Here is a 27400-nt window from a genome sequence, read left to right on the forward strand (position 1 = left end):
ATATTCCCTGCTCAATGCCCATATCAACCTGTTTACAATCACATGATCAGTGGCATTTGATCAGTGGAGAAAGCTCAAAGGAGGCCAAAGAGTTTTTTGTTTTTTTTTTTTTAACTCCTTATACAATGGAAAGTTACCTTTGGGATCCGAGAGAACAACTTTTATTTCAGCCTAGTATTTCCAACATCCCGATTATGTTTTGAACTCTGAGGTAGAAATATTGAGATTATTTGAATGGTGCAGGGTGGTTTGCTGATGGAGATCAGTGACTTAATTTTTTTTTCAGTGACTTAATTTTTATACCCTTTTCTTTACTCTGATTTTTTATTGTTACAGAAGAAACTACTATGGAGGAAACTGGGCCAGTTTCAGCTTTTCAGGAATACTGTCCTGGCTAAAGGAATACCAGGTAAACTTTTTAGTTGATTTTAAATCTACTAGGTTGTATTTTGTATCACATAAACACCCTACATTGAAGAAAACCCTAAGCTTCTGCAATGTAGGATTGATGCCTTATTTTTATTTATTTATTTAACAAAAATTATGCAGTCATCTTTTTAGTTAATGCTCTTCCAATGCTTTCAAAATACAGATACCATTTTTTAAATATACATAGATATGTTGGCTGAAGAGTACATCATATATACTTGATACCATTGTCTCATTACATTCCCAAATATAAGGCAAGATATTTTTCTCCAAAATAGTCATTCAAAAAAAAATTTGGTCCTTATAAAATCTCACATATTACTAGTTGCTCTTTCAGTAGTATATTTTGAGACAAAAACCCCAACTATTCGGGGGAAAATACGTTAATTTGAAATGGTCTGAGTCATTGGTAGTTTTGCATATTTATAGAAGTCACCTGACAGAATCAGTAAAAACAAAAAGCAAGGAACAATTTAATGTAAATTTAGTAAGTTTTTTTTCTAAGTTAGGATCTCACTACTACAACTACTGGATATCATTGTAAAGAAGTTTTTTAGAGGACACGTATAGCATATTAATATGGGGAGTTGGTTATGTCTTGGAGTTTACTGATTTTTATGACAAATTTAAAAATTTGTCTAATTTTATGTGATTGGTACATGTGGCTTGAAGTGAACTTCCTACTGAGAGCATCATACATGGAATCAAAAACTGCTGTATCTCAATGACTTCGTGATTATACCCTAATGATGGCCAGTCATTTAGGGTCTCTCACTTGCTTATCATCTTGTTTTTGTACACTACTCTCTTAGCCTGTGCACATCAAATCCACAATCTGATCAGATAACAAGATTACCAAAAGTAATGGTCACTTTAATGGTCATTTATGCCAAGAGTTTATTGTAGCTAGTTGTATCAAACAAATAGAAGTCAAACTTCAGTCCTTGATACACTACATATATAGAATACGGTTTTTAATATTTTGGTTAATTTCAAAAATATCACATAAAGACAGCTTTATAATAATATGAATACTGACATTTTAGACCAGATGTGTTAGCTTATTTATAGAGTTGATGTTTATTAGGCCAAAATCTACAATTAGATTCTCATGTATGCCACTTGTTATTTCATCAAGGGAGAATAAAATGTGTATCTCTTGGCCATAAACAATATTGTAGCCATAACCAGCAGCCTCTTGATTTTTAATTTTTTGATTACAAGGAGGCCAGGGCAAGGATGGAAATAAATCAGTGCAGACTCATCACCACTGCTTGAAAAATACCTCAAAGTACATGGAAAGTCGGTAACACCATACTCTAATATAAACATACAGGATGGTGTATTATTTTTTTATTGTTGTTGACTTGACTTGTTTTTAAAAGTAATTCTGAAGTATTCAAACTAAAGGCTTTATTGATCTTTTGAACATTAAATTTAGTACTTTTGGTTATTGCAAAATTGGTCTAAATACTAAAATAGAAATTATGGTAAGTCTACTATCATAGCATAAGTCCACATATCATAAACTCCATCAAGAACTATCCAGATTGTTTTGTTATATCAGAGCTTTGTTATCCTGAATGCTGCTTGAAGTAAGTGGGATAATTTCCAGTTTGAGCCAAAAATACTTCTGCTATACATAGTTTTTCATTGAAAAAACTTTTGTGATTATATAATTGATTTATGGAAAGGAAGTGAAAATGAATTAGCATTTATTGGATATTGTCTGTGTGACAGGTTCTATAACCTGGTGCTTTACACAGTTTATTTAATTTCATTCAGTTTGTACTATAGCCGTGTGCATGAGCTATTAGTGTATATTGCTGCTGGATAAACTGGAGCTCAGGGAGAGCTAGAGAGAGCAGAGCCAAGATTTGAAACCATGTCTGTTTAACTCAAAAGCTTGTGTTGTCCATTTTTTTTTTCATGTTGTATTTCACCCACATCAAGAGAACCATTCCATCAGGTGAATAAAATATTTCCTTTGTGGAAACTAGCACCTAATGAGGTGCATTTACTTCCTTAATTTACTAGAATACTATTCAGTATTGTAAAGTAGTAGATTATTTTGAAGTCATTTGGAAAAGGCATATTTTGACATTTCCAAAAATCCCCTGATTCAGATATTGCTGTATATATAATTTATCTCTATAAAATATAATTAGGAATTATTAAAGATTTTGAAAGGCCACTTTCAACGCTTATAAGTTTATATACATTATCATACATTATTGTTTTTATTGTTTTTCTGAATATAAAATATTTAGAGGTTGATTATTATATAGTCCTTAGTTATAGTGGGCTGAATACTTTTTCAAAAATATTTTTACATATAATCAAATTTGCCAGCGACTAACCTTCAGAGACCTAAAAGTAAGTAGAATGAAATAATTGTGAGCCTGCTTTTGGACAACAAAATGCAAAAACTTTATTAATAACAAGTAATATATATATATATATATATATATATATATATATACACATACACACACTAGACACACTTGATTTTCAGCAGATAACAGGGTTAGTTGTAATGTCAAAACAGGCACATCCAGTGACTGCATCAAAATGTCATGATATCCTGATAGAAAGCTGTAAACCAGAGGTAGCATTTGATAGGATAGGTTTTTACACAGTTTTCTTTTCTTTCCTTTGAAGATGGCACACTACACCACAGTCACTTCAGAATTTGATGGGATCAAAGGCAGAGCGTTAATTGACAAAGGTATACATTTTCACAAAAAAGTAGAGGTTCAGACTGCACGATTTAAATAAAATTTCTCATCTATATTTTGTTTAGGAAAACAGTGACATTGTGAATGAAAGTCCAACATGGCAAGAGCAGATTCTTGAAAATGAAGAAGCCATTGCTCTTAGCAGAAAGGACAAAACCATTCAACATGTGGAAGTGTTTTGTTATGCCAGGTATGAAAAGTATTTAGGTTAAACTGAGTTAATGACTTCTTATTCACATCTGTTGGAAAGAAGCCAACATATGACATTGGTTGCTAAAAAGTCAATTGATAAGATGGTTTGCCTTTTTAAAAATATAACTTCGTTTTCTCTGCTTAGGTGATAATGATGATGATAACATGCTACATTAATGACTTGATTCTTAAAACCATCCTGTGCTGGGATAGAGCAGATAGTACTAGTTGCATTTTTACAGAATCCTCAGTGCAGAGATTAATTTGTTGAAAGTCACATGGCTTGAAAAATGTCAAGACCACATGTAGCCTAGATAGTGGTAGAGTCCAAGATCAAAACCCAGGATTATTTAGTTCTACTCCAGTGTTCTTCTAACTTTTCTTAGGTAATATTCAATGTAGCAAAATGGAGAATTACAATTTTGAAATAAAAACAATTGGTCATAACACTTGGAGACATATTTTTGAAAATCAGGAGAGAATATTGGGAAGTGATATTTAAGTGTCTCTTTCTAAGTGAGAAAATTCATTTTTTAAGCTTTTATTTTCCAATTAACATACACCGTTATATTAGTTTCAGGTGTACAATATAGTGATTCAGCAATTCCATACATAGGTCACCAGGTGCTCATCACAAGTGTACTCCTTAATCCCTATGACCTATTTTACCCATTCCTCCACCCACCTCTCCTGTGGTAACAGTTTGTTCTTCATAGTTAAGATCCTGTTTCTTGGTTTGCCTCTCTTTTTTCCTTTTGCTCACTTGTTTCTTAAATTCCACATATGGGTGAAATCATGTGGTATTTGTCTTTCTCTCACTGGTTTAATTTGCTTAGTTAGCATTTTACTCTTTAGCTCCATCCATGTCATTGAAAATGGCAAGATTTCATTCCTTTTTATGGCTGAATAATATTCCTTGTGTATATATACCGCATCTTCTTTAGCCATTCATCAATTGATAGACACTTGGGCTGCTTCCATATATTGACTATTGTAAATAATGCTGCTGTAAACATAGGGGTGCATGGCCCTTTGAATTATTGTTTTTGTATTCTTTGGTTAAACAACCTGTAGTGCGACTGCTGGATCCTAGGGTAGTTCTATTTTTAACTTTTAGAGGAACCGCCATACTGTTTTTCACAGTGTCTGCACCAGGTTGCATTCCTGTCAACACTGCAACAGGGTTCCTTTTTCTCCACATCCTCACTAACGCCTGTTGTTTCTTGTGTTGATTTTAGCCATTCTGACAGGTGTGAGGTGATATCTCATTGTAGTTTTGATTTGCATTCGTGATAATGATAAGCGATAATGAGCATCTTCTCATTTGTCTGTTGGCCATGTAGATGTCTTCTTTAGAGAAATATCTATTCATGTCCTCTACCCATTTTTTAATTGGATTGTTTTTGGGGGGGTGTTCAATTTTAAAACTTTATATACTTGGGTTACTAACCCATTATCATATATATCATTTACAAATATCTTCTCCCATTCTGTAGGTTGCCCTGTAAGTTTTGTTGATTGCTTCCTTCACTGTGCAGAAGCTTTTTATTTTAGTGTAGTCCCAATAGTTTATTTTTCCTTTTGTTGCCTTGCCTCAGGGGACCTATCTAGAAAAAAGTTGCTATGGCAGATGTCAGAGAAGTTACTGCCTGTGGTCTCCTAGGATTTTTATAGTTTAAGTCTCACATTTAGGTCTTTAGTCCCTTTTGAGTTTATTTTTATGTATGGTGTAATAAAGTTTCATTCTTTAGCATGTTGCTGTCCAGTTTTCCCAACACCATTCGTTGAAGAGACTTTTTTCCATTGACTGTTCTTTCCTGCTTTGTCGAAGATTAATTGACCATATAGTTGTGGGTCCATTTCTCGGTTTTCTATTCTGTTCTATTGGACTATGTGTCTATTTTGTGCCAGTGTTATACTCTCTTGATCACTACAGCTTTGTAATATAACTTGAGGTGTGGAATTGTGATGCCTCCAGCATTGCTTTTCTTTTTCAAGATTGCTTTTTGCTATTGAGGGTCTTTTGTGGTTCCATACAAATTTTAGGATTGTTTGTTCTACTTTTGTGAAAAATGCTGCTGTTATTTTGAAAAGGATTGCATGAACTGTGTAGATTGCTTTGGGTAATACAGACATTTTAACAATATTTGTTCTTCCATTCCACGAGCATGGAATGTTTTTCCATTTCTTTTTGTCATCTTTGATTTCTTTCATCTGTGTTTTATAGTTTTTAGAGTACAGATCTTTTGCCTCTTTGGTTAGGTTTATTCCTAGGTATCTTATCGTTTTTGGTGCATTTGTAAATGGGATTGGTCCCTTGATAGCTCTTTCTGCCATGTCATTGTTGTACAGAAATGGAACAGATTTCTCTATGTTGATTTTGTGTCCTGCGACTTTACTGAATTTATCAGTCTTCTGTTTTCTGTATAGAGAATCATGCCATCTGCAAATAGTGGAAGTTTGACTTCCTCCTTGCTGATTTAGATGCCTTTTATTTCTTTGTGTTGTCTTAATTCCAATGACTAGGACTTCCAGTACTATGTTGAACAACAGTGGTGAGAGTGTCTTGTTCCTGACTATAGAGGAAAAGCTTTCAGTTTTTCTCCATTAGGTTGATACTAGGTGTGGTTTTTTCATATATGGTCTTAATTTTGCTGAGGTATGTTCCCTCTATCTCTGTTTTGTTGAGAGTTTTTATCATGAATGGCTGTTGTACTCGGTCAAATGCTTTCTCTGCTTCTATTGAAGTGGTGATGTGGTTTTTATTTTCCTTTATTGATATGAGTAAGAAAGAGTATCACTGTGTAATAGATCCTTGACATTCTTGTTGGCTACATCAAAAAATCTTTTAGATTTCCCTTTTGTAAATAATGAGAAATATGGTACAGGTTCCTGGATTTTTGTTGTTGCTTTTTTATATATGCATTATCAGGATGTTAATGTTACATTTTGTGGAGGTAGGGCATGAGTGTGTGTTTAGTTTTGTATAATTTTAACATATATGTCAGGTCATGTATTCATCACCACAGTCAACTTACGGAACTGAGCAGTTACATCACCCCAAGGAACTTTCCTGTTTCCATTTTATAACCATAGCTCATCTCCTTCCTACCATTTCTCCCAATTTCTAACTCTTGGTAACCACTAGTCTCTCTTCCAACTCTGTTATTTTGTCATTTTTGAGAGTGTTATGTAAATAGAACTGTACAGTATGTAACCTTTTGCTCTTGGCTCTTTTCAACTCATTGTGGTTAACCTTAAGGTTCATCCAGGTGGTTTCATGAATTAATAGTTTGTTCCTTGTTATTGCTAATAGTATTCCATGGTATGGTTATACCAAAATTCACTTATTCATCTATTGAAGAACATCGGGGCTTTTTTCACTTTTGTCTGTTATAAATAAAGCTGCTATGAATATTTGTTTATAGGATTCTGTGTGAACATAAGTTTTCATTTGTCTGGGATAAATGCCCAAGTGTATAATTGATGGGTCATATGGTAATTACATGTTTAGTTTTAAAAGAAACTGAAAAACTGTTCTCCAGAGGAGCTGTACCATTTTACATTTCCATCAGAATTTCATGATTCAGTTTCCCCACATGCTCCCCAACATTTGGTGTTTTCACTTTTTTCACCATTCTGTTAGGTGTAGTGATATCTCATTGCAGTTTTAATTTGCATTTTCCTTATGGATGATTTTGAACATCTTTTCATGTGTTTGTTTGCCATTCTTACATCCTTCTTGTTGAAAATCTGTTCATATCTTTTGCTCATTTTTTAACTGGATTGGCTTTTTCCTGTGGATTTTTGAGAGTTCTTTATATGTCTTATATATGTGTCCTTTGTTAGGTATGTAGTTTGCAGATATTTTCCTGAAGTCTGTAGCTTGTCTGGCATCCTCTTTAAGCAGGATATTTTGCAGGTGAAATTTTAAAATTCAGGTGAGGTCCAATTTATCACTTTCTTCTTTGGTATAGATCCAGAATATTTTCTCCTATTTTTCAGAAAAAAAATATTTTATATTTTATGTTTAAGCCTATGATCTGTAATTGTTGTATAAGGTGTGAGGTTTAGGTCAGTGTTTATTTTTTTTTAACATAAGGTTATCTGATTGCTCTGGCACAGTTTGTTATAAAGGCTGTTTTTCCTCCACTGAATTAATTTTGCATATTTGTCAAAAATCAGTTGGCTGTACTTAGATGGTCTATTTGTGGATTTTATATTCTGTTGCATTGATGTGTATGTCTTTTCCCACACCAGTACCACACTGTCTTGATTACTGCAGCTGTATATTAGGACTTAAAATCAGGTAGAATAATTCCTTTAAATTTTCTTTTTTGTAGAATAATTCCTCTAAATCTATTCTTTTTTGTCAAGATTGTTTTAGCTATTCCAGGGTTTATGCCTTTTCATATAAATGTTTCGATAAGCTTTTTTATGTCTAGAAAGCGTTGCTGGAATTTTGATAGGAATTACATTAATCCTATAAATCAACTTGGGGGGAATTGATACCTTTATTATTTTGAGTCTTCCAGTTCATTGACAAGGTATGTCTCTCCGTTTATGTAGGGTGACTTTGATTTCTTTGTACAGAATTGTGTAATTTTCAGCATCCCAATCCTGTGCATGTTTTGTTAATTTTATACCTAAGTAGTTACTTGTCTTTGGGGCAATTAATAAGTGGCATTGTCTTTTTAATGTTGACTTTTGTATGTTCATTATGGGTATCTAGAAATGCAATTGGTTTTTTTGCATTGAGTTGTATCCTGGCATCTTGCTGAACTCACTTATTAGTTCTGGGGGATATTTTTTTTTTATATAGATTCCTTGGGATTTTTACATAGACAGTCATGTCTTATACAAAGAGGAACAGCTTTATGTATTCCTCTTCATTTGCTTATTTTAAAGAGTCTGTTTCCTACTGAGAGTCGTGTGTTTTCAGTCCATAGCCACACACCACGAGTTAATTGTGTTTCTTGCTTATCCTTAGCCTCAATGAGCTTTTTTTTTTTTTCCCAGAAAGAAAGTTGTTGTCACTTTCTGATGACTTTGTAATTATACCCTAATGATGGCCAGTCATTTAGGGTCTCTCACTTGCTTATCATCTTGTTTTTGTACACTACTCTCTTAGCCTGTGCACATCAAATCCACAATCTGATCAGATAACAGGATTACCAAAAGTAATGGTCACTTTAATGGTCATTTATGCCAAGAGTTTATTGTAGCTAGTTGTATCAAACAAATAGAAGTCAAACTTCAGTCCTTGATACACTACATATATAGAATACGGTTTTTAATATTTTGGTTAATTTCAAAAATATCACATAAAGACAGCTTTATAATAATATGAATACTGACATTTTAGACCAGATGTGTTAGCTTATTTATAGAGTTGATGTTTATTAGGCCAAAATCTACAATTAGATTCTCATGTATGCCACTTGTTATTTCATCAAGGGAGAATAAAATGTGTATCTCTTGGCCATAAACAATATTGTAGCCATAACCAGCAGCCTCTTGATTTTTAATTTTTTGATTACAAGGAGGCCAGGGCAAGGATGGAAATAAATCAGTGCAGACTCATCACCACTGCTTGAAAAATACCTCAAAGTACATGGAAAGTCGGTAACACCATACTCTAATATAAACATACAGGATGGTGTATTATTTTTTTATTGTTGTTGACTTGACTTGTTTTTAAAAGTAATTCTGAAGTATTCAAACTAAAGGCTTTATTGATCTTTTGAACATTAAATTTAGTACTTTTGGTTATTGCAAAATTGGTCTAAATACTAAAATAGAAATTATGGTAAGTCTACTATCATAGCATAAGTCCACATATCATAAACTCCATCAAGAACTATCCAGATTGTTTTGTTATATCAGAGCTTTGTTATCCTGAATGCTGCTTGAAGTAAGTGGGATAATTTCCAGTTTGAGCCAAAAATACTTCTGCTATACATAGTTTTTCATTGAAAAAACTTTTGTGATTATATAATTGATTTATGGAAAGGAAGTGAAAATGAATTAGCATTTATTGGATATTGTCTGTGTGACAGGTTCTATAACCTGGTGCTTTACACAGTTTATTCAATTTCATTCAGTTTGTACTATAGCCGTGTGCATGAGCTATTAGTGTATATTGCTGCTGGATAAACTGGAGCTCAGGGAGAGCTAGAGAGAGCAGAGCCAAGATTTGAAACCATGTCTGTTTAACTCAAAAGCTTGTGTTGTCCATTTTTTTTTTCATGTTGTATTTCACCCACATCAAGAGAACCATTCCATCAGGTGAATAAAATATTTCCTTTGTGGAAACTAGCACCTAATGAGGTGCATTTACTTCCTTAATTTACTAGAATACTATTCAGTATTGTAAAGTAGTAGTAGTCCTATCTATAATGAGCAATTAAAAGTGCCTAACTCGCAGAGTTAGGAAGGTAAAGGATAAATCAATCCGGTAACCTTTAGTTGTGGTGACTGTAGTTTATACACCCCAGGATGCTTTTGTAGTTCATATGAAGGAATAAAAGCACCTGCTGTTTCTTATTTTATTCAATAGATGATGAAAAGGTACAATACATTAATTCCCACTTCAGTCACACAAATCCAGAGAGTTCTTTTCTTTTTTTTTTTTTAAAGATTTTTATTTATTAATTTGACAGAGAGAGAGCTAGAGAGCACATGAGGGAGGGGTGATGGCAGAGGGACTGGGAGAAGCAGACTCCCCGCTGAGCAGGGAGCCCAGTGAGGCTGGATCCCAAGACCCCTGGGATCATGACCTGAGCTGAAGGTAGTAGCTTAACCAACTGAATCACCCAGGCGCCCCTAATCCAGGGAATTCTTAGGTAAAAGATAGTTGCCTGCTAATTGCATAATGCCATGTAGTTTCTTTAGCAAAAAGGGATTTTATCTTTCTGAAGTATTGGCACTAACTTGTATTTTTCTGCCCCATTTTTTTGTTTGTTTGTTTTTGCAAATACTGAACATTGTTTCCCCTTTTCTGGCATGATAATGTTAAAGCAGGATGAAAACTTTCCTGTTAGATTTGCAAATGAACCAACTCTCTAGTTGATTAATAACAAAATAAAGATACTACTTTAACAGTAATCTAAAATTCTACTTTTTAATTTTGGATTCTAGTATTTTAACTTAAGAATATTTTAACTTATGAACTTCCTAGCAAAAATGGAGTAATATCAGTAAGAAAAAGGAATAAATTTTAAAAATGTAATCATTACAATTTAGAGGAAGCTATTTTTTTTTTAATCAGTGTGTACAAATAAGTTTGATTTAGGCTGCAAGTGACATAATGCCCAACTAAAAGTGCTTTAAGCAAGTAGGATAGGTAGATGGGAAGGTGGGAAGGTGAGGAGGTAGGTAGGTCAGTAGGTTGGTCATTGAAGAATTCGTTAACATTTTTTAAAAGTTTTTATTTAAATTCCAGTTACTTAACTATAGAGAACGAACGGATGCTTACCAGAGGGAAGGTAGGTGTGGGGGGGATGGGTTAAATAGGTGTAGGGGATTAAGGAGTGCACTTGTGGGGAGCACCAGGTGGTGTATGGAAGTGTTGAGGTACTATATTGTACACCTGGACCCAGTATTACACTGTATGTTAACTAACTGGAATTTAAATAGAAACTTCAAAAAAATTCCAGTTGACATACAGCATGATATTTGTTCCAGGTGTACAATATAGTGATTCAACAATTCTATATATTACTCAGCAGTGTCATGGTAAGTGTACTCTTTAATCCCCATCACCTATTTGACCCATCCTCCCACCCACCTCCCCTCAGATAACCATCAGTTTGTTCTCTATAGTTTAAGACTATATTGGTTTGTGTCTCTCTTTTTTCTTTTCACTTGCTCATTTATTTTGTTTCTTAAATTCCAGTGAAATCATATGGTATTTGTCTTTCTCTGACTTATTTTGCTTAGCATTTTACTCTCTATTTCCATCCATGTTGTTGCAAATGGCAAGATTTCATTCCTTTTTTATGGCCGAATAATAATTCCATTGTATATCTATACCACATCTTGTTTATCCATTCCTCAGCCAATGGACACTAGGGCTACTTCCATAATTTGGCTATTGTAAGTGCTCCTATAAACATAGGGGTGCATGTATCCTTTTGAGTTAGTGTTTTTGTATTTTTGGGTAAATACCCAGTAGGGCCATTTTTGGATTGTAGGGTAATTCTATTTTTAACGTTTTGAGGGGTCTCCATACTGATATCCATAGTGGCTGCACCAGTTGCATTCCCACCTGCAATGCAAGAGTGTTCCTTTTTCTATACATGCTCACCAACACTTGTTTCTTGTGTTTTTGATTTTAGGCATTCTGACAGGTGTGAGGTGGTGTGTCGTAGTTTTGGTTTGCATTTCCTTGTTGATGATTGATGATGAGCATCTTTTCTTGTGTCTCTTAGCCATCTGTATGTCTTCTTTGGAGAAATGTCTCTTCATGTCCTCTACCCATTTTTATTTGGATTATTTTTGGGGAGGAGGTGTTGAGTTTTATAAGTTCTTTGTATATTTTGGATACTGACTGTTTATTGGGTATGTCATTTGCAAATATCTTGTCCCATTCTGTAGGTTACCTTTTAGTCTCATTGATTGTTTCCTTCGCTTTTTATTTTGCTGTAGTCTCAACAGTTTATTTTTGCTCTTGTTTCCCATGCCTCAGGAGGCATATCTAGAAAAATGTTGCTGTGGCCAATATCAGGGCAATTACTTTCTGTGTCTCTTCTAGATTTTTATGGTTTCAAGACTCACATTTAGGTCTTTACTACATTTTTAATTTATTTTCATGTATGGTGAAAAAAGTGGTCCAGTTTCATTCTTATGCATGTTGCTGTCAAGTTTTCCCAGCACCGTTTGTTGAAGAGACCGTCTTTTTTCCATTGGATATTCGTTCCTCCTTTGTCAAACATTAATTGATCATGTAATTGTTGGTTTGTTTCTGGGCTTTCTATTCTGTTCTTTTGATCTAAGTGTCTGTTTTTGTGCCAGTACCATACTGTTTTCGAATACTATAGCATTGTAATATAACTTGAAGTCTGGGATTGTGATACTTCTAATTTTTTTTCTTTTTCAAGATTGCTCTTTTTCAAGGTGGCTATTTGGGCTTTTTTTGTGGTTCCGTACAAATTTTAGGATTGTTTGTTCTAGTTCTGTGAAAAATGCTGCTGTTCTTTAGGCAGGGATTGCATTGAGTCTGTAGATTGATTTAAGTAATACAGAATTTTTAACAATATTTGTTCTTTCATCCCATGAACATGGAATGTTTTTCCATTTCTTTGTGTCATATTGAATTCCTTTCATCGGTGTTTTATGTTTTCAGAGTATGGGTCTTTCACTTTATTGGTTACATTTATTCCTGCATATTTTACTGTTTTTGGTACAGTTGTAAATGGGATTGTTTTCTTAATTTCACTTTCTGCTTTATTATTATTATTTTGCTTCATTATTACTGTAAAGGAATGCAATAGATTTCTGTACATTGATTTTGTATCCTGCAACTTTATTCATTTATCAGTTCTAGTAGTATTTTGGTGGAGTCTTTAGTGTTTTATTTGTGTACTATCATGTCATCTGCAAATAGTGAAAGTTAGACTTCTTTCTTACCAATTTCAATGCCTTTTATTTCTTGTTATTGTCTGCTATGGCTAGGGCTTCCAGTACTACGTTGAATAAAAGTGGTGAGAGTGGACATCCTTGTCTTATTCCTGATCTTACAGGAAAACCTCTCAATTTTTTATCATTGGGTATGATCTTAGCTGTGAGGTTTTCATATAAGGTCTTTATTCTGTTGCGGTATGTTCCCTATAGACCAGTTGTTTAGGGTTTTTATCATGAATGGATGTTGTACTTTGTCAAATGCTTTTTCATCATTTTGTGAAATGATCATAAGGTTTTTATTCTTCCTGTTATTGATATGATGATGTATCACGTTGATTGGTTTGTGAATATTGTACCACCCTTACATCTCAGGAATAAATCCCACTTGATTGTAGTGTATGATTTTTTTTAACATTGTTGGATTTGGTTCGCTAGTATGTTATTGAGGATTTTTGTATCTATGTTCATCAGAGATATTGGCCTGAAGTTCTCTTTTTTTTTTTTTTTTTTTTTTTTTGGTGGTGTCTTTATCTGGTTTTGGTGTTAGGGTGATAACTGTCCTCATAGAATGAATTTGGAAGTTTTCCTTCCTCTTCTGTTTTTTAGAATACTTTCAGAAGAAAATGTATTAACTTTTCTTTAAATATTTGGTAGAATTCACCTGTGAAGCCATCTGGCCTTGGACTTTTGTTTGTTGGGAGTTTTTTGATTACCGATTGAATTTCATTGGTGGTAATCTGTCGGGTCAAATTTTTTATTTCTTCCTGCTTCAGTTTTGGTAGGTTATACTTGTGAGAATTTATCCATTTCTTCTAGGTTTTTCAATTTGTTGGCATATAAATATTTTAGAATATTTTCTTACAGTTGTTTGTATTTCTGTGATGTTGGTTATTTCTCCTCTCTCATTTGTGATTTTACTTATTTGGGTCCTTTCTCTTTTCTTTTTGATAAGTCTGGCTAGAGGTTTATCAGTTGTATTAATTGTTTCAAAGAACCTACTCCTGGTTTCATTAATCTGTTGTATTGTCTTTTTTAGTTCCTACATCATTTATTGCTACTCTAATCTTTATTATTTTCTTCCTTATGCTGGCTTTAGGTTTCTTTGGGTTTTTCTTTCCTAGCTCCTTTAGGTGTAAGGTTGGATAATTCATTTGAGACTTTTCTTGCTTCTTGAGGTAGCCCATATTGCTATATAGTTTCCTCTCAGAATTGCTTTTGTTGCATCCAAAAGATTTTGGACTGTTGTGTTTTCATTTTCATTTGTTTCCGTGTATATTTTTTAAAGATTTTATTTATTTTTTCAAGAGAGAGAGACAGAGTACGGCAGAGTGAGCACGAGCATGGGGGAAGGGCAGAGGGAGAGGGAGACACAGGCTTTCTGGCTGAGTAGGGAGCCCACCGGAGGGCTCGATCCCAGGACCCTGGGATCATGACCCAAGCTGGAGTTAGAAGCCCAACGGACTGGGCCACCCAGGCACCCTGTTTCCATGTATTTTTTAATTTCTTCTTTGATTCCCTAGTTAACCCATTCATTGTTTAGGTAGGACCGTGTTCTTTAACCTCCATGTATTTGGGGTCTTTCCAGATTTTTGTCTTGTGCTTACTTTCTAGTTTCATGGTGTTTTGGTCAGAAAAGGTGCATGATAGGATTTCAGTGTTTTTGAATTTAAGACTTGTGTTATGGCCTAATATATGATCTGTTAATAGAGAATGTTCCATGTGTGATGGCAAAGAACGTGTGTTCTGTTTTAGGATAGAATATTGCGAATATTATCTGTTAGATCCATCTGGTCTAGCATGTCATTCAAAGCCGTTGTTTCCTTGTTGATTGTTTAGATGATGAATCCCATCTATGTAAGTGGGGTGTTTTAAGTCCCCTACTATTATTGTATTATTATCAGTTTCTTTATGTTTGTTATTAACTCTTTTATTTATTTGGGTGCTTCCATGTTGGGTGCATAAACATTTACAATTCTTATATCCTCTTGTTGTATTGTCTCCTTTTTAATTATATAGTATCCTTTGTCTCTTGTTACAGTCTTTGTTTTAAAGTCTATTTTGTCCAATATAAGTGTTGCTGTCCTGGCTTTCTTTTGACATTTATTTGCATGATAAACATTTCTCCATCCCCTCTCTTTTAATGTGCAGGTAAATGAGTCTTTTGTAGGTAGCTTATAAATGGGTCTTGTTTTTTTTAATCTACTCTGTCACCCTCTGTCTTGATTGGAGCATTTAGTTCATTTACATCCAAAGTAATTATTGATAGATGCGTATTTATTGTTATTTTGTTACTTGTTTTGTGGTTTTTGTATTTTTTCTCATTAATTGATCATCTTAATCACATCAAGGCTTTGGGGTATCTGCTCTGCACTTCTCTTAGCTTGCTGTCTAGAGTTACAAAGTGGTTACCAGAATTCTAAACAGGTTTTCATGCAGCAAAGACCTCTAAAAATAATAGGAAGGGGGAGAGTTTTCCTAACATATGTATCCCTTTTATTTTTTTAGAAGATTTAATTTATTTACTTGAGAGAATGTGAGCGTGCGCGCGCTTACGAGAGAGAGAGAGAGAGAGAGAGAGCGCGAGCGTGCACACAAGCGTGCTCACAGAGGGAAAGGGCAAAGCAGACTCCCTGTTGAGCAGTGAGCCCCATGTGGGATTCGATCCTAGGACCCTGAAATCATGACCTTAGCTGAAGGCAGACACTTAACTGACTGAGCACCCAGGTGCCCCATATGTATATATTTTTATTATTATTATACTAGAGAGTCTTCATCAGGAGCCCCTAGCACACTCTCCCTTGTCGTATTGGCTAAAACTGAATAACCAGCTCACTCCTAAATCAGTTAGCAGCAAAGGGCTATAAATTACTATAATAGGCTTTAATCAGCCATGATCCTTTCCCTAGTTCTGGAATTACATCTCTTTTGCTAGGGAGGAGGAGACTAATGGTTGCTCTGTAGACAACCAGCAGTACTTGCTGTACATCATCTTACAAACTTTTGTCCTTGGAAAAATGTGACAGGAGGTTAGTATGTCAGCTATATTCCATAATGTGTGTTAACATTTGAAGTTGGTAAGAGTAGAGAAAAATATATACCAATATATTTTATTGTAGCAATTCAAAATTGAATATAGTGGTTTTTTATATTGCTAGTTTCCAGAACAATAACTTTTGGATAGTCTGATTTTTGTAACTCTTATGGGTAACCATAAACATTTATTTGCAAGAATAAATAGCTGGTTAGAAGTTTAACATATACTGTGCAAATCAGGAATGATTGGCCTTAGAACAAAGCACACACAACTAAGTAAAATAATACAATTTTTGCAACAACCTATACTGTGGTGAAAAAGATGCAAATGGAAATGAATAGTTAAAAGCTGTGCTGAGTAAATTAATCAGTTGGTTGGCAATTTTTATTTGACTTATCTCAAACTGTGACTGATATTAGGCATAAAAAAAGTTGCATTCACTGTGAGGTATTACTTTGTTAATACAATTTATTGATAAACAATACTAGATAATACCTGAATTTATACCCCCAGATTCTTAAATATATATATTTCTTTCTTTGGTTGGACTGTAAATATTCTTTTTTTTCCCCAAGCTTTTATTTAAACTCCAGTTAGTTAACATACACATTAGTTTCAGGTGTAGATTTAGTCATTCAACACTTATATAAAACACCTGGTGCTCATCAAGGCGCCCTCCTTAATCCCCATCACCTATTTAACTGCCCCCCCCACAACCATCTCCCCCACCTTCCCCCCACCTCCCCCTTCCCCCCACCTCCCCTCTGGTAACCATCAGCTTGTCATCTATAGTTGAGAGTCTGTTTCTTGGTTTTCTTCTCTTTCTTCCCCCCTCTATGTTCATGTCTTTTGTTTCCTAAATTCCACATATGAGTGAAATCGTGTGGTTTTCTTCTCTGTCTTATTTCGCTTAGCATAATACTCATGAGATCCATCCATGTTGTTGCAGATGGCAAGATTTCATTCTTTTTTATGGCTGAGTACTATTCCTATCATATTTATGATACATGTGTATCTCACATCTTCTTTATCGATTTATCAGTCAATGGACATTGGGGCTCTTTACATAATTTTGCTAATGTTAATCTTCTATAAACATCAGGGTGCATGTATCCTTTCGAGATAATATTTTGGCATTCTTTGGGTAAATACCCTGTGGTGCAATTGCTGGTTTGTACAGTACTATTTTTAATGTTTTGAGGAACCTTCATACTGTTGTCCAGAGTGGCTGCACTAGTTTGCATTCCCTTCAATGGTATAAGAGGGTTCCCCTCTCTCCACAGCCTTGCCAAGACCTTTTGTTTCCTGTGTTGTTAATTTTATCCATTTTGACAGGTGTGAGGTAATATCTCATTGTAGTTTTGATATGTATTTCCCTGATGATCAGTGATGTTGAGCATCTTTTCATGTGTCTGCTGACCATCTGTGTGTTGTCTTTGTAAAAATGTCTGTTCATGTCTTTTTCCCATTTTTTAACTGAATTATTTGTTTTTTGGGTGTGGAGTTTGAAAAGTTCTTTATAGATTTTAGACACTAACCCTTCATCAGATACATCATTGGAGAATGTCTTTTCCAATTTTGTAGGTTGCCTTTTAGTTTTGTTGATTATTTCCTTCACAGTGCAGAAGCTTTTTATTTTGATGAAGTCCCAAAAGTTTTATTTTTGCTGTTATTTCCCTTGCTTCAGGAGACATATCTAGTAAGAAGTTACCACAGCCAATGTCAGAGAGGTTGCTTCCTGTGTTCTCCTCTAGGATTTTGATGGTTTCCTGTCTCACATTTAGGTCTTTCATCCATTTTCAATTTATTTTTGTGTATAGTGTAAGTACGTGGTCCAGTTTCATTATTTGCATGTTGCTTTCCAGTTTTCCCAACACCATTTGTTGAAGAGACTGTCTTTTTCCCATTGGATATTCTTTCTTGCTTTGTTGAAGATTAATTGACCATATAGTGGTGGGTTCATTTCTGGGTTTTCTATTCTGTTTTGAGATCTATGTATCTATTTTCATGCCGGTATTATACTCTCTTAATCACTACAGCTTTGTAATGATGTAAGCTGAGGTCTTGAATTGTGGTGTGTCCAGCTTAGCGTTTCTTTTTGAAGATTGCTTTTTGCTATTTAAGGTATTTTGTGGTTCCATACAAATTTTAGAATTGCTTGTTCTAGTTCCGTGAAAAATGCTGCTGTTATTTTGATAAAGATTGCATGAAGACTGTAGGTTGCTTTGGGCAATATAGACATTTTTTAAAAATATGTTATTCACCATACAGTACATCATTAGTTTTTGATGTAGTGTTCCGTGATTCATTGTTTGCATTATAGACATTTTAACAGTATTCTTTTAATACATGAGCTTGCAGTGTTTTTCCATTTCTTTGTGTCACCTTCAATTTCTTTCATTAAGTGTTCTAGTTTTCAGAGTATAGATCTTTTACCTCTTTGGATAGGTTTATTCCTAGGTATCTTAGGATTTTTGGAATAATTGTAGAGGGGATTGATTCCTTGGTTTCTCTTTCTGCTGCTTCATTATTGGTATATATATGCACCAGATTTCTGTATGTTGGTTTTGTATCCTATTATTTTACTGAATTCATGTATCAGTCCTTGCAATTTTTTGGCGTAGTCTTTGGCGTTTTCTGTATAGAGTATCATGTCATTCTGCAGATGGTGAAAGTTTGACTTCTTCTTTGCCAGTTTGGATGCCTTTTATTTCTTTGTATTGTCTGATTGCTGTGGCTAGGACTTCCAGTACTATGTGAAATAATTGTGGTAAGAGTAAACATCCCTATCTTGCTCGTGAACATAGAGGAAAAACTCTGAGTTTTTCCCCATTGAGAATGGTATTAGGTGTGGATTTTTCATATATGGTCGTTACTATGTTGAGGTATGTTCCCTCTAACCATACTTTGTTGAGGTTTTTTTTTTTTTTAAATAATGAATGTACATTGTACTCAGATGCTTTTTCTACATCTTTTCAAAGGATCATATAGTTCTTATCCTTTTTTTTAAATTAATGTGGTGTATCATATTGATTGACTTCTGAATATTGAACCATCATTGTGGCCCAGTAATAAATCCCACTTGATCATGGTGAATAATTCTTTTAATGTACTGTTGGATTCAATTTGCTAGTATCCTATTGAGAATTTTTGCAGCCATGTTCGTCAGGGATATTGGCCTGTAGTTGTCTTTTTTAGTGCAGTTTTTGTCTGGTGTTGGAATCAAGGTAATACTGGTCTTGTAGAATGAATTTGAAAGTTTTCCTTCCTCTTCTGTTTTTTTAGAATACTTTCAGAAGAAAAGGTATTAACTCTACTTTAAATGTTTGGTAGAATGCCCCTGGGAAGCCATCTGGCCCTGGACTTTTGTTTGTTGGGAGAGTTTTGATTACTGATTCAGCTTCTTTGCTGGTTCTGGGTCTGTTCAAGTTTTCTGATTCTTCCTGCTTCAGTATTGGTAGCTTATATGTTTCTAGGAATTTATCCGTTGCTTTCAAGTTGTCCAGTTTGTTGACATATAATTTTTCATAATATTTTCTGATATTTTCATAATATTATCTGATAATTGTTTGTATTTCTGTGGTGTTGGTTATTTCTCCTCTGTCGATTTCTGATTTTATTTATTTGTGTCCTTTCTCCTTTTTCATAAGTCTGTCTAGGGGTTTATCACTTTTAACAGTTCTTTCAAGGAACCAGCTCCTAGTTTCATTGATCTGTTTCGTTTTTGTTTTTGTTTTGTTTTTAGTTTCTATGTCATTTATTTCTTCTCCAATCTGTATTATTTCCTTTCCTCTGCTGGCTTTAGGCTTCGTTTGTATTTCTTTGTCTAGCTCCTTTAGGTCTAAGGTTAGGTTGTTTACTTGAGATTTTTCTTTCTTGGACTGTCGTGTTTTCATTTTAATTTGTTTCCATCTATTTTTTATTCTTTAATTTCCTGTTTCACCCATTTATTCCTTTTTTTGGATTTATTTATTGATTTGAGAGAGAGAGAGAGAGAGAAGGAGAGCATGGGCAGGAGGGGCAGAGGGAGATGAAGAGAGAATCTCAAGCAGACTCAGCACAGAGCCTAACACGGGGCTCAATTTCATGACCTGATCATGGATAAACCATGCAAGTGAAATGCATAATGCCTGTTTTATCAGTCAAAGCGTATGGACTGAGAATGTTAACCCTAGTAGTAACTTTGGAATTGGGACTTCCAGTAGAGTAATAGACACTAATACTAAAACAAAATAAAGCAGGAAAAAATACAGAAAGATCCTCTTAGGTACCACATTGTGATAAGCCACCTTAAACTTTATGGCAGACTTTTTATAGCTCTGTCACACCATTAATAATAATAATCTTTGATAACTACCACTGTTGAGCATTTACTATGTGCTAGGCATTGTGACAGGTTCTTTGCGTGTGATACCATGAAAACTAAACTATTAATCTTCAAAACAACCTTGTGAGGTAGATGCTATTATCCATATGTTATAGATGAATAATTTCGATCAGAGAGGATAAATAACTTGTCTAAGTTCACAGAGTTCCCTAATCACAGGGTCAGGGTTTGAACACTGTCCTATTTATTCTGAAGGCTGTGCTGGTAAGCACTTTTGATTTGTTTCTAAAATAAAATTCCCCTGATGGCATTAGATTCTCAAAAGTGTACATGTGACAGACCCTACTAAACTCTGAAATCTTTATGTGTATTTTTCAAATATTAATTATGTTTCATATTGTATTGAAATCTTAACAGATGTATGTTTAGTGTGTGGTTCAGATAAGACAAAATGTATACTGAACTTGATAATATAAATGGGGTAAAGAAATAAAAATAGCCATTAAAATAATGTAAAGATGTGGCCAGTGCAATTACCAAAAGTGTGTTGTTATTATAATTTCTCATTAGTCAGGATTTACATGAAGATGTCGAAGAAGCTGGTGCACTGCAGAAAAATCATGCTTCCGTGATATCTGGGAACCCCACTGAAGCTGCACATTCTGCCTATCAGCCTTCAGAAGATGAGTCATTATGCACTGTGAGCTGCGAAATGCCCACCGAACAAACTCCAAGCAGTGATCAAGAGACTGCCCTAGAAATAAACGATGGGGAAGTAACAGGGGAAAACGAAAAACATTATGATGATAAAACTCGTGTGAAGTCAGCTTCAGAAGAAGAAACAAGTGAAAATGTGCCCACAGCAGAAGACACTGCGTTGCAACCAAAGAAAAATAGGATAACTTACTCACAAATTATTAAAGAAGGCAGGAGATTTAATATTGATTTGGTATCAAAAGTAAGTGCTAATTTTCTTCACCTTATTATTAGAATAATACTAATTTTTAATTGATTGAAAATAGCATCTGGGACCATAAACCCAATTTTTATAATTTTATTTTTTAAAGTGTGGGACATTTGTTTTATAAAGAGATAGTAGCCAGAAATTTATAATTCAGTTAAAATATTTTTTAAATATAGGTTTAAAAATGCAGTAAAAATGCTCAGTACTATAGCACAAGAATACTTTTGTACTAGAGCAGAGTCCATTCTAATATTCTCCTACTACGTGGACAGTATGAATTCTATCAAGAGAAAAATTCTAATGAACCTAATTATAAATTTATATTTATAGTTTATTAAATGAACTTTTTTTAGCCCTTCTATATAACTATTTTAACATCTGTATGATGGTGAACATTCTGAAAAAAACCAATACATTCTTGAAAATCATCTGTTCAGGTGTGAGGGCTTTGGAGGATAATTTAACAGTTGGCAAGAGGAGGGAGGCTCAGAACAATGCTGTTGTCTTTGGTTATGTTTCAGTCCTTAACTCCGATGTTAGATCAGTGTAACTTCAGAGGAGGTCCCCCTCCAAGTCTTTGGAGAGTACAATGTTGTATTGGGTTTATAGGAAGCAAGGTTAATGTAGCACAAAAAGAACAGAAAACAAGTAAGGATAATGGTCTTAAAAGGTTAGATATAGGGGGCGCTTGGATGGCTCGGTCGGTGAAGTGGCTGCCTTCGGCTTAGGTCTTGATCCCAGGGCCCTTGGATCGAACCCCACATTGGGTCCCCTGCTCGGTGGGGAGTCTGCTTCTCCCTCTGCCCCTCCCCCCGCTTCTGTGCATGCACATACACTCTCTCTGTCTCTGTCTTGCTCTCAAGTAAATAAAAATCTTTAAAAAAAAGAAAAAAAGAAACAGGGCTGGGAGAAAGTAGAAAGAAACAGACCAAATCCATAAACTGAGGGCAAACAATAAGAAATTAAAAAGAGGTAGGAGAGTGTAGTAAACAAAATTAGACTTGCCTCAAAACTAGGCTTTTCAATTTAATGTGCTGTCTTGAAGTTTCAAGTTACAGAGTAAAGAGAGAGACTAATTACATATTCTTCACATTTTGCTAATACAGTCCCATATACTCATATGCTGCTCTTTTTGAACCTGATGCCTAAAAATAGGAGATTTGTTGTTTTGTTTTTGTTTTTGTTTTTGTTTTTTACTACCCTTTGTTTCTTTCTATCACATAGCTTTCTGTGTCTGATTCTGTCCTGCTCTGAGTTGACTGCTACTTTGGGCCTACTTCATATTTCTGCACCATCTATTTCATCTTCTCCAGCTACTGTGACCCTGCCCTGCTTTGAAATCTAGCATTTTTTCCATGTTACCTTGGCTATTGATTCCTGGGTGGAAGTTTATTCATAGTTTACTAATGGTCTTACTGTTCTCATGAACAGAAAATAAGTTTTACAAAACCGAAAAAGAAAACAAAAAAACTGAAGTAACAAATGGGCTTTGTTCTGAAATTTTCATTTTTAATTAGTTACTTGGAATATGGAATATCTAACTTAAATGATGATATAAATGTTGGTTAAGAATCAGCAATAGTTGGGGCACCTGGGTGGCTCAGTCATTAAGCGTCTGCCTTCGGCTCAGGTCATGATCCCAGGGTCCTGGGATTGAGCCCCGCATCAGGCTCCCTCCTGCTGGGAGCCTGCTTCTTCCTCTCCCACACCCCTGCTTGTGTTCCCTTTCTCTCTGGCTGTCTCTCTCTCTGTCAAATAAATAATAAAATATTTAAAAAAAAAGAATCAGCACTAGTTTATAATAGTCTCTAACCCTTATGGTAGCTGAAATAGAGTATAAATATTGCAAAGGAAAATGGTAGATGATGGTGCTGTTATCAATTTTTGGAATTAGTGTAGGAAATTATTCACTTGTAAAAGAACGTGATGAATGCTTATTGTAGTGGAGGGGGAGATAGTTTAATTAGATGCCAAGACATTTGAGGAGACTTTTAAGATTTCTGGGTATTTTCATGAGTTTAAGTGGATCATAATAGTGGTTCTTTTAGGGTAAATTAAAAACAGATGTGTCCAGAGTGGTCAAGGCAGTTGTACTTCGTCCTGATAGTAATTTTTATGGTTTTATATATTTCAAAAATAATAATAAATTCATCCTACAAAAGCAGCAGTAGCTAAAGAATGTAGAACCATAGCAATATAAGAGGTTTTCTATCGTTTTTTAATGTTAGTCATTTAGTGAATATTTACTGAGTACCTGTGGTGTGGAAAGCAGTGCATTCCATGATATTGGGGCCATCAGTTACTCCTTGGAAATTCTGTCTGATCTAATTTCAGTTACTGCATCTAAATTTAGGGTGATTGCCAAATATCTGTTTCAAGCCCTGCCTCTTTCCTAAAGTCCAGTTTGATGTCTCCAAACTACTTGATATTTCTACATGAATTCCATCTCAAAGTCGTCATGGTAAAACTGACACATTACTGTGGTGCTTTACAGTTTACAAAACACATCCACATAAATATAGGCTTTTAAAAAGTAGTCTTATACTACTCAGGGTAGGTTAGTTAAATCAAATATTTATCATTTTTATGTAGTATATATATTATGATTATAGTATAATATTGTACTGCTTAGAGTAATAGAGAAAATCAGAGTTGAAGTTCTTAGAATTAGAACTCTTTTTTAAGAAAGTCCATACCCTTAATAGTTATGGAACCAACATGGCCAAGTGAAGCAAAAATGATTAATTAATTATTAAATGTAATATTGAAATATTCTTTTTTATTTATTTTTATTGAAATACAATTAACATACAATATTAGTTTCAGTTGTACAACATATTGATTGGACAATTCTATACGTTTACTCATTGCTCACCATGATTACTCACCTTCTATCACCATACAACATTGTTACAATATTATTGACTATATTCCCTGTGCTGTACTTTTCATCTCCATGACTTATTTTATAACTGTAAGTTTGTAACTCTTAGTTCCCTTTATCTATTTCACCCAGCCACACCCATCCATCTCTCCGGCAACTACCCAGTTTGTTCTCTTAGTTAAGAGTCTCGTTTTTTGTTTCTTTGTTCATTTGTTTTGTTTTTTAGATTCCACATATGAGTGAAATCATGTGGTGTCTTTCTCTGACTTATTTCACTTAGTATACTGCCCTCTAGGTCCATCTGTGTTGTTGCAGATGGCAAGATTTCATTCTCTTTATGACCAAATAATTCCATTCTCTTTTATGACCAAATAATTCCACACAACTTTATCCATTTTTCTGTTGAAGGATACTTGGTATTCTTTAGCCTCTCATCACTGAAATTTCTGTTTTAAGTCACTTAGAGAATGGTGAAAAAGAGGCTTAGGTTTAAATACTGTACTTGTTATTACTAAGCTTCAGACAAAAGTTTAGTGTAGTTTTAATTGAAATGTGTTCTTACTCTTCGGTGCTATTGTAAGCGAATTATTTTTAAGCTGGCATTAAATCTTAAGTATTACTAGATCTAATTAAGTGAAAATACATCTTATGTTTATATTAATATTTGTGAAATTATGACTACTGAGGGATCATTGAATTTCAAGTATTTGTTTTTAAGCAAATTAGGTATTTGAAGTACATATTTTTTATTATAATTACAGAATACTTGGTAGTATATTATTAAAAACATGGGCTATATCAGTTGTGTAGGGTATTAAGCTGAAGATAATGAAATAACATGCTGAGTTTAGTAGTCAGGATAGTTTGGATTAGTTTCCAAAAAAAAAAAGGAATGCCAGTTTTGTTCAGCACAATGCTGGACTTTATAAAAATTTACCTAATAATGATTTTCAAAGACTTTACTGACCTCTTGGTTACTCAGACTAAGGGTTTGGATTGATTTTTGAAATTCCCTTTTTCTTTGTAGTAAAGCTAATTGCTTTCTTTCCCTCCACTATTACAGATGTAACACTTACATTTTTAAAATTTATTGAGGTATAGACACTTAAAGGTATATCAGTATAGGACATAGCCAAATCTGTTGCATTTAACCATATGGTTAAATTTGGAACATGCTAGATAATACTGTTGAACTTGTTTTTGTCTCTCTGATAATTGTTATGAGAGATGTGAAAGATTAAATCAATTCCTCATGTGCATGCTGACAATAACCATCATCCTCATTTCTTGAAAAAGACATATCTCATATAAATCTAGACTGCTAGAATTATAGAGGGACCTAAAATTTGACTCTTGTGGTAGAAATGCGTAACCAGTCTTTTTCTTTTTTGTTTGGTGAGGAAGTCCAGCGAACTCATGTCTTCTTAATAACCACTGTCCTTAGGCTACAGTTTCTTACTCAAAACCCTTGGGCCTGTTGTGTTCTGTTATTTAGATTTAAAAAAATTCTTAGCAAGGTCTGAGGAGGCACTCTTTAATTAAACCTATTAATATTTCTGCAGTCAAATGTATGAATATTCACAGTAAGTGGGGCAGAGATAGAAGAGCCTGATACCAGTTTGGGTCATTTTGTTGCCAAACTAATACAGAAAAACTTTGGATTCAGTGTTTTTTAGGTTTTGACTTTTCAGATAATCAGTTGTAAACCTGTAGTAAAGTGTGTTATGTACTACAATATTAATAGGTAAAGTGCTTTTTACAAATATTAAAAAATATATGGAATCATATATCTTTATTTAGCATTTATCAATTTTTCCACAACTTTGCCTTTTATTTCATCCTATAAAATATTTTCTTTGTACAGCTGCTGTATTCTCGAGGATTGCTAATTGATCTTTTAATCAAATCTAATGTAAGTCGATATGCAGAGTTCAAAAATATTACCAGGATTCTTGCATTTCGAGAAGGAAGAGTGGAACAGGTACTTTGCTACTCAAGTATTGTAACTGGGTATGAGCTTAAGTTATTATGATTTGTTTTGGAAGGATAAGCAAATAGGGTTGTTGTTTTCCTGGCAAAGCAGCGAATTCCAATCCTGCATGGTAAAAGTAAATAGTAAGAGATTACTCAATTAAAATTTCTAGTGTTAATTTTTCATAAGTTATTCTGCAGCCTGATGTTGGTGTTGAAGAAAGGTTACTATCAGGCAGTATTGCTAGATTTGAGCTGTTATTTGTACCCAGTTAGGGGTGACATGCCATTGGCCTTTTAATGGCATAAGGAGCAACTTGGCAGAATTAAGTAAGAGAGCTCACAAGTTAATTAGCTCTGAAGCCAACAGATACCATTAGAACTGATGGAAAGTAACACAAATGGCTAGAATGGAAATAATGATCTTGTTATAGTTATAGGGAAAAATGTAATTTGGAATGCTGTATCACTAGGAAGCAGTTTTCTTAACTTAAAATCATGTTTTTCAGGTTCCTTGTTCTAGAGCAGATGTCTTTAATAGCAAACAACTTACTATGGTAGAAAAGCGAATGCTAATGAAGTTTCTTACATTTTGTATGGAGTATGAAAAACATCCGGATGAGTATAAAGGTATTGTTTTCCATTAAATTGTGTTCTCTAATTATTTGAACTGTCTTATTTTAATATGCTTGCTCTGATACAGTAAGCCGCTCATTTCCATGTTAAAGTACATTCTTACTCTGCACTATCCAGTAGGTTAGCCATGAACAACATGTAGCTATTTAAATTAAAATTAATTAAAATTAAATAAAATTTAAAATTCAGTTTCTCAGTTGGACTAGCCATATTTGAAGTGCTCAGTAGACACATGTGGCTGTTAGCTACTATGGTTACAGTACAGCTATAGAATGTTTTCATCATTGCGGAAGTGCCATGCTGGGTGTTAGTTTTTATTCTTGTTAATTAAAAACTGCTGTCAACTAGTTCTTCATAGGTGATATTCTCTTTTCATTGTTCCATTAATTTTTTTCAGCAGTTAAAAAAATCTTTATATTTTCATTTTCCCAGGATTACTTTTGCTTGGCATATTGAATTACTCATTTTGACTGATTAAGAAAAAAAGGCTAGGGGCGCCTGGGTGGCACAGCGGTTAAGCATCTGCCTTCGGCTCAGGGCGTGATCCCGGCGTTATGGGATCGAGCCCCGCGTCAGGCTCCTCCACTATGAGCCTGCTTCT

The 27400-nt window shown here is 34.3% G+C and overlaps 1 protein-coding gene across 2 annotated transcripts in view; it reads left to right on the forward strand.

Moving 5' to 3' along the window:
* The window catches only part of CHM (CHM Rab escort protein), a 188931-nt gene that overhangs the window by 55379 nt on the left and 106152 nt on the right, over positions 1–27400 (forward strand). For both annotated transcript variants that reach the window (XM_045774163.2, XM_045774172.2), the window contains exons 3-7: positions 337–409; positions 3233–3357; positions 20915–21302; positions 26057–26173; positions 26673–26793. In XM_045774163.2, coding sequence (XP_045630119.2) covers positions 337–409; positions 3233–3357; positions 20915–21302; positions 26057–26173; positions 26673–26793 — 824 coding nt within the window. The remainder of the gene's footprint in view (positions 1–336; positions 410–3232; positions 3358–20914; positions 21303–26056; positions 26174–26672; positions 26794–27400) is intronic.

This window comes from Ursus americanus, chromosome X (assembly GCF_024610735.1).
Source record: "Ursus americanus isolate L20-20 chromosome X, mUrsAme1.1.p, whole genome shotgun sequence".
NCBI lineage: Eukaryota > Metazoa > Chordata > Mammalia > Carnivora > Ursidae > Ursus > Ursus americanus.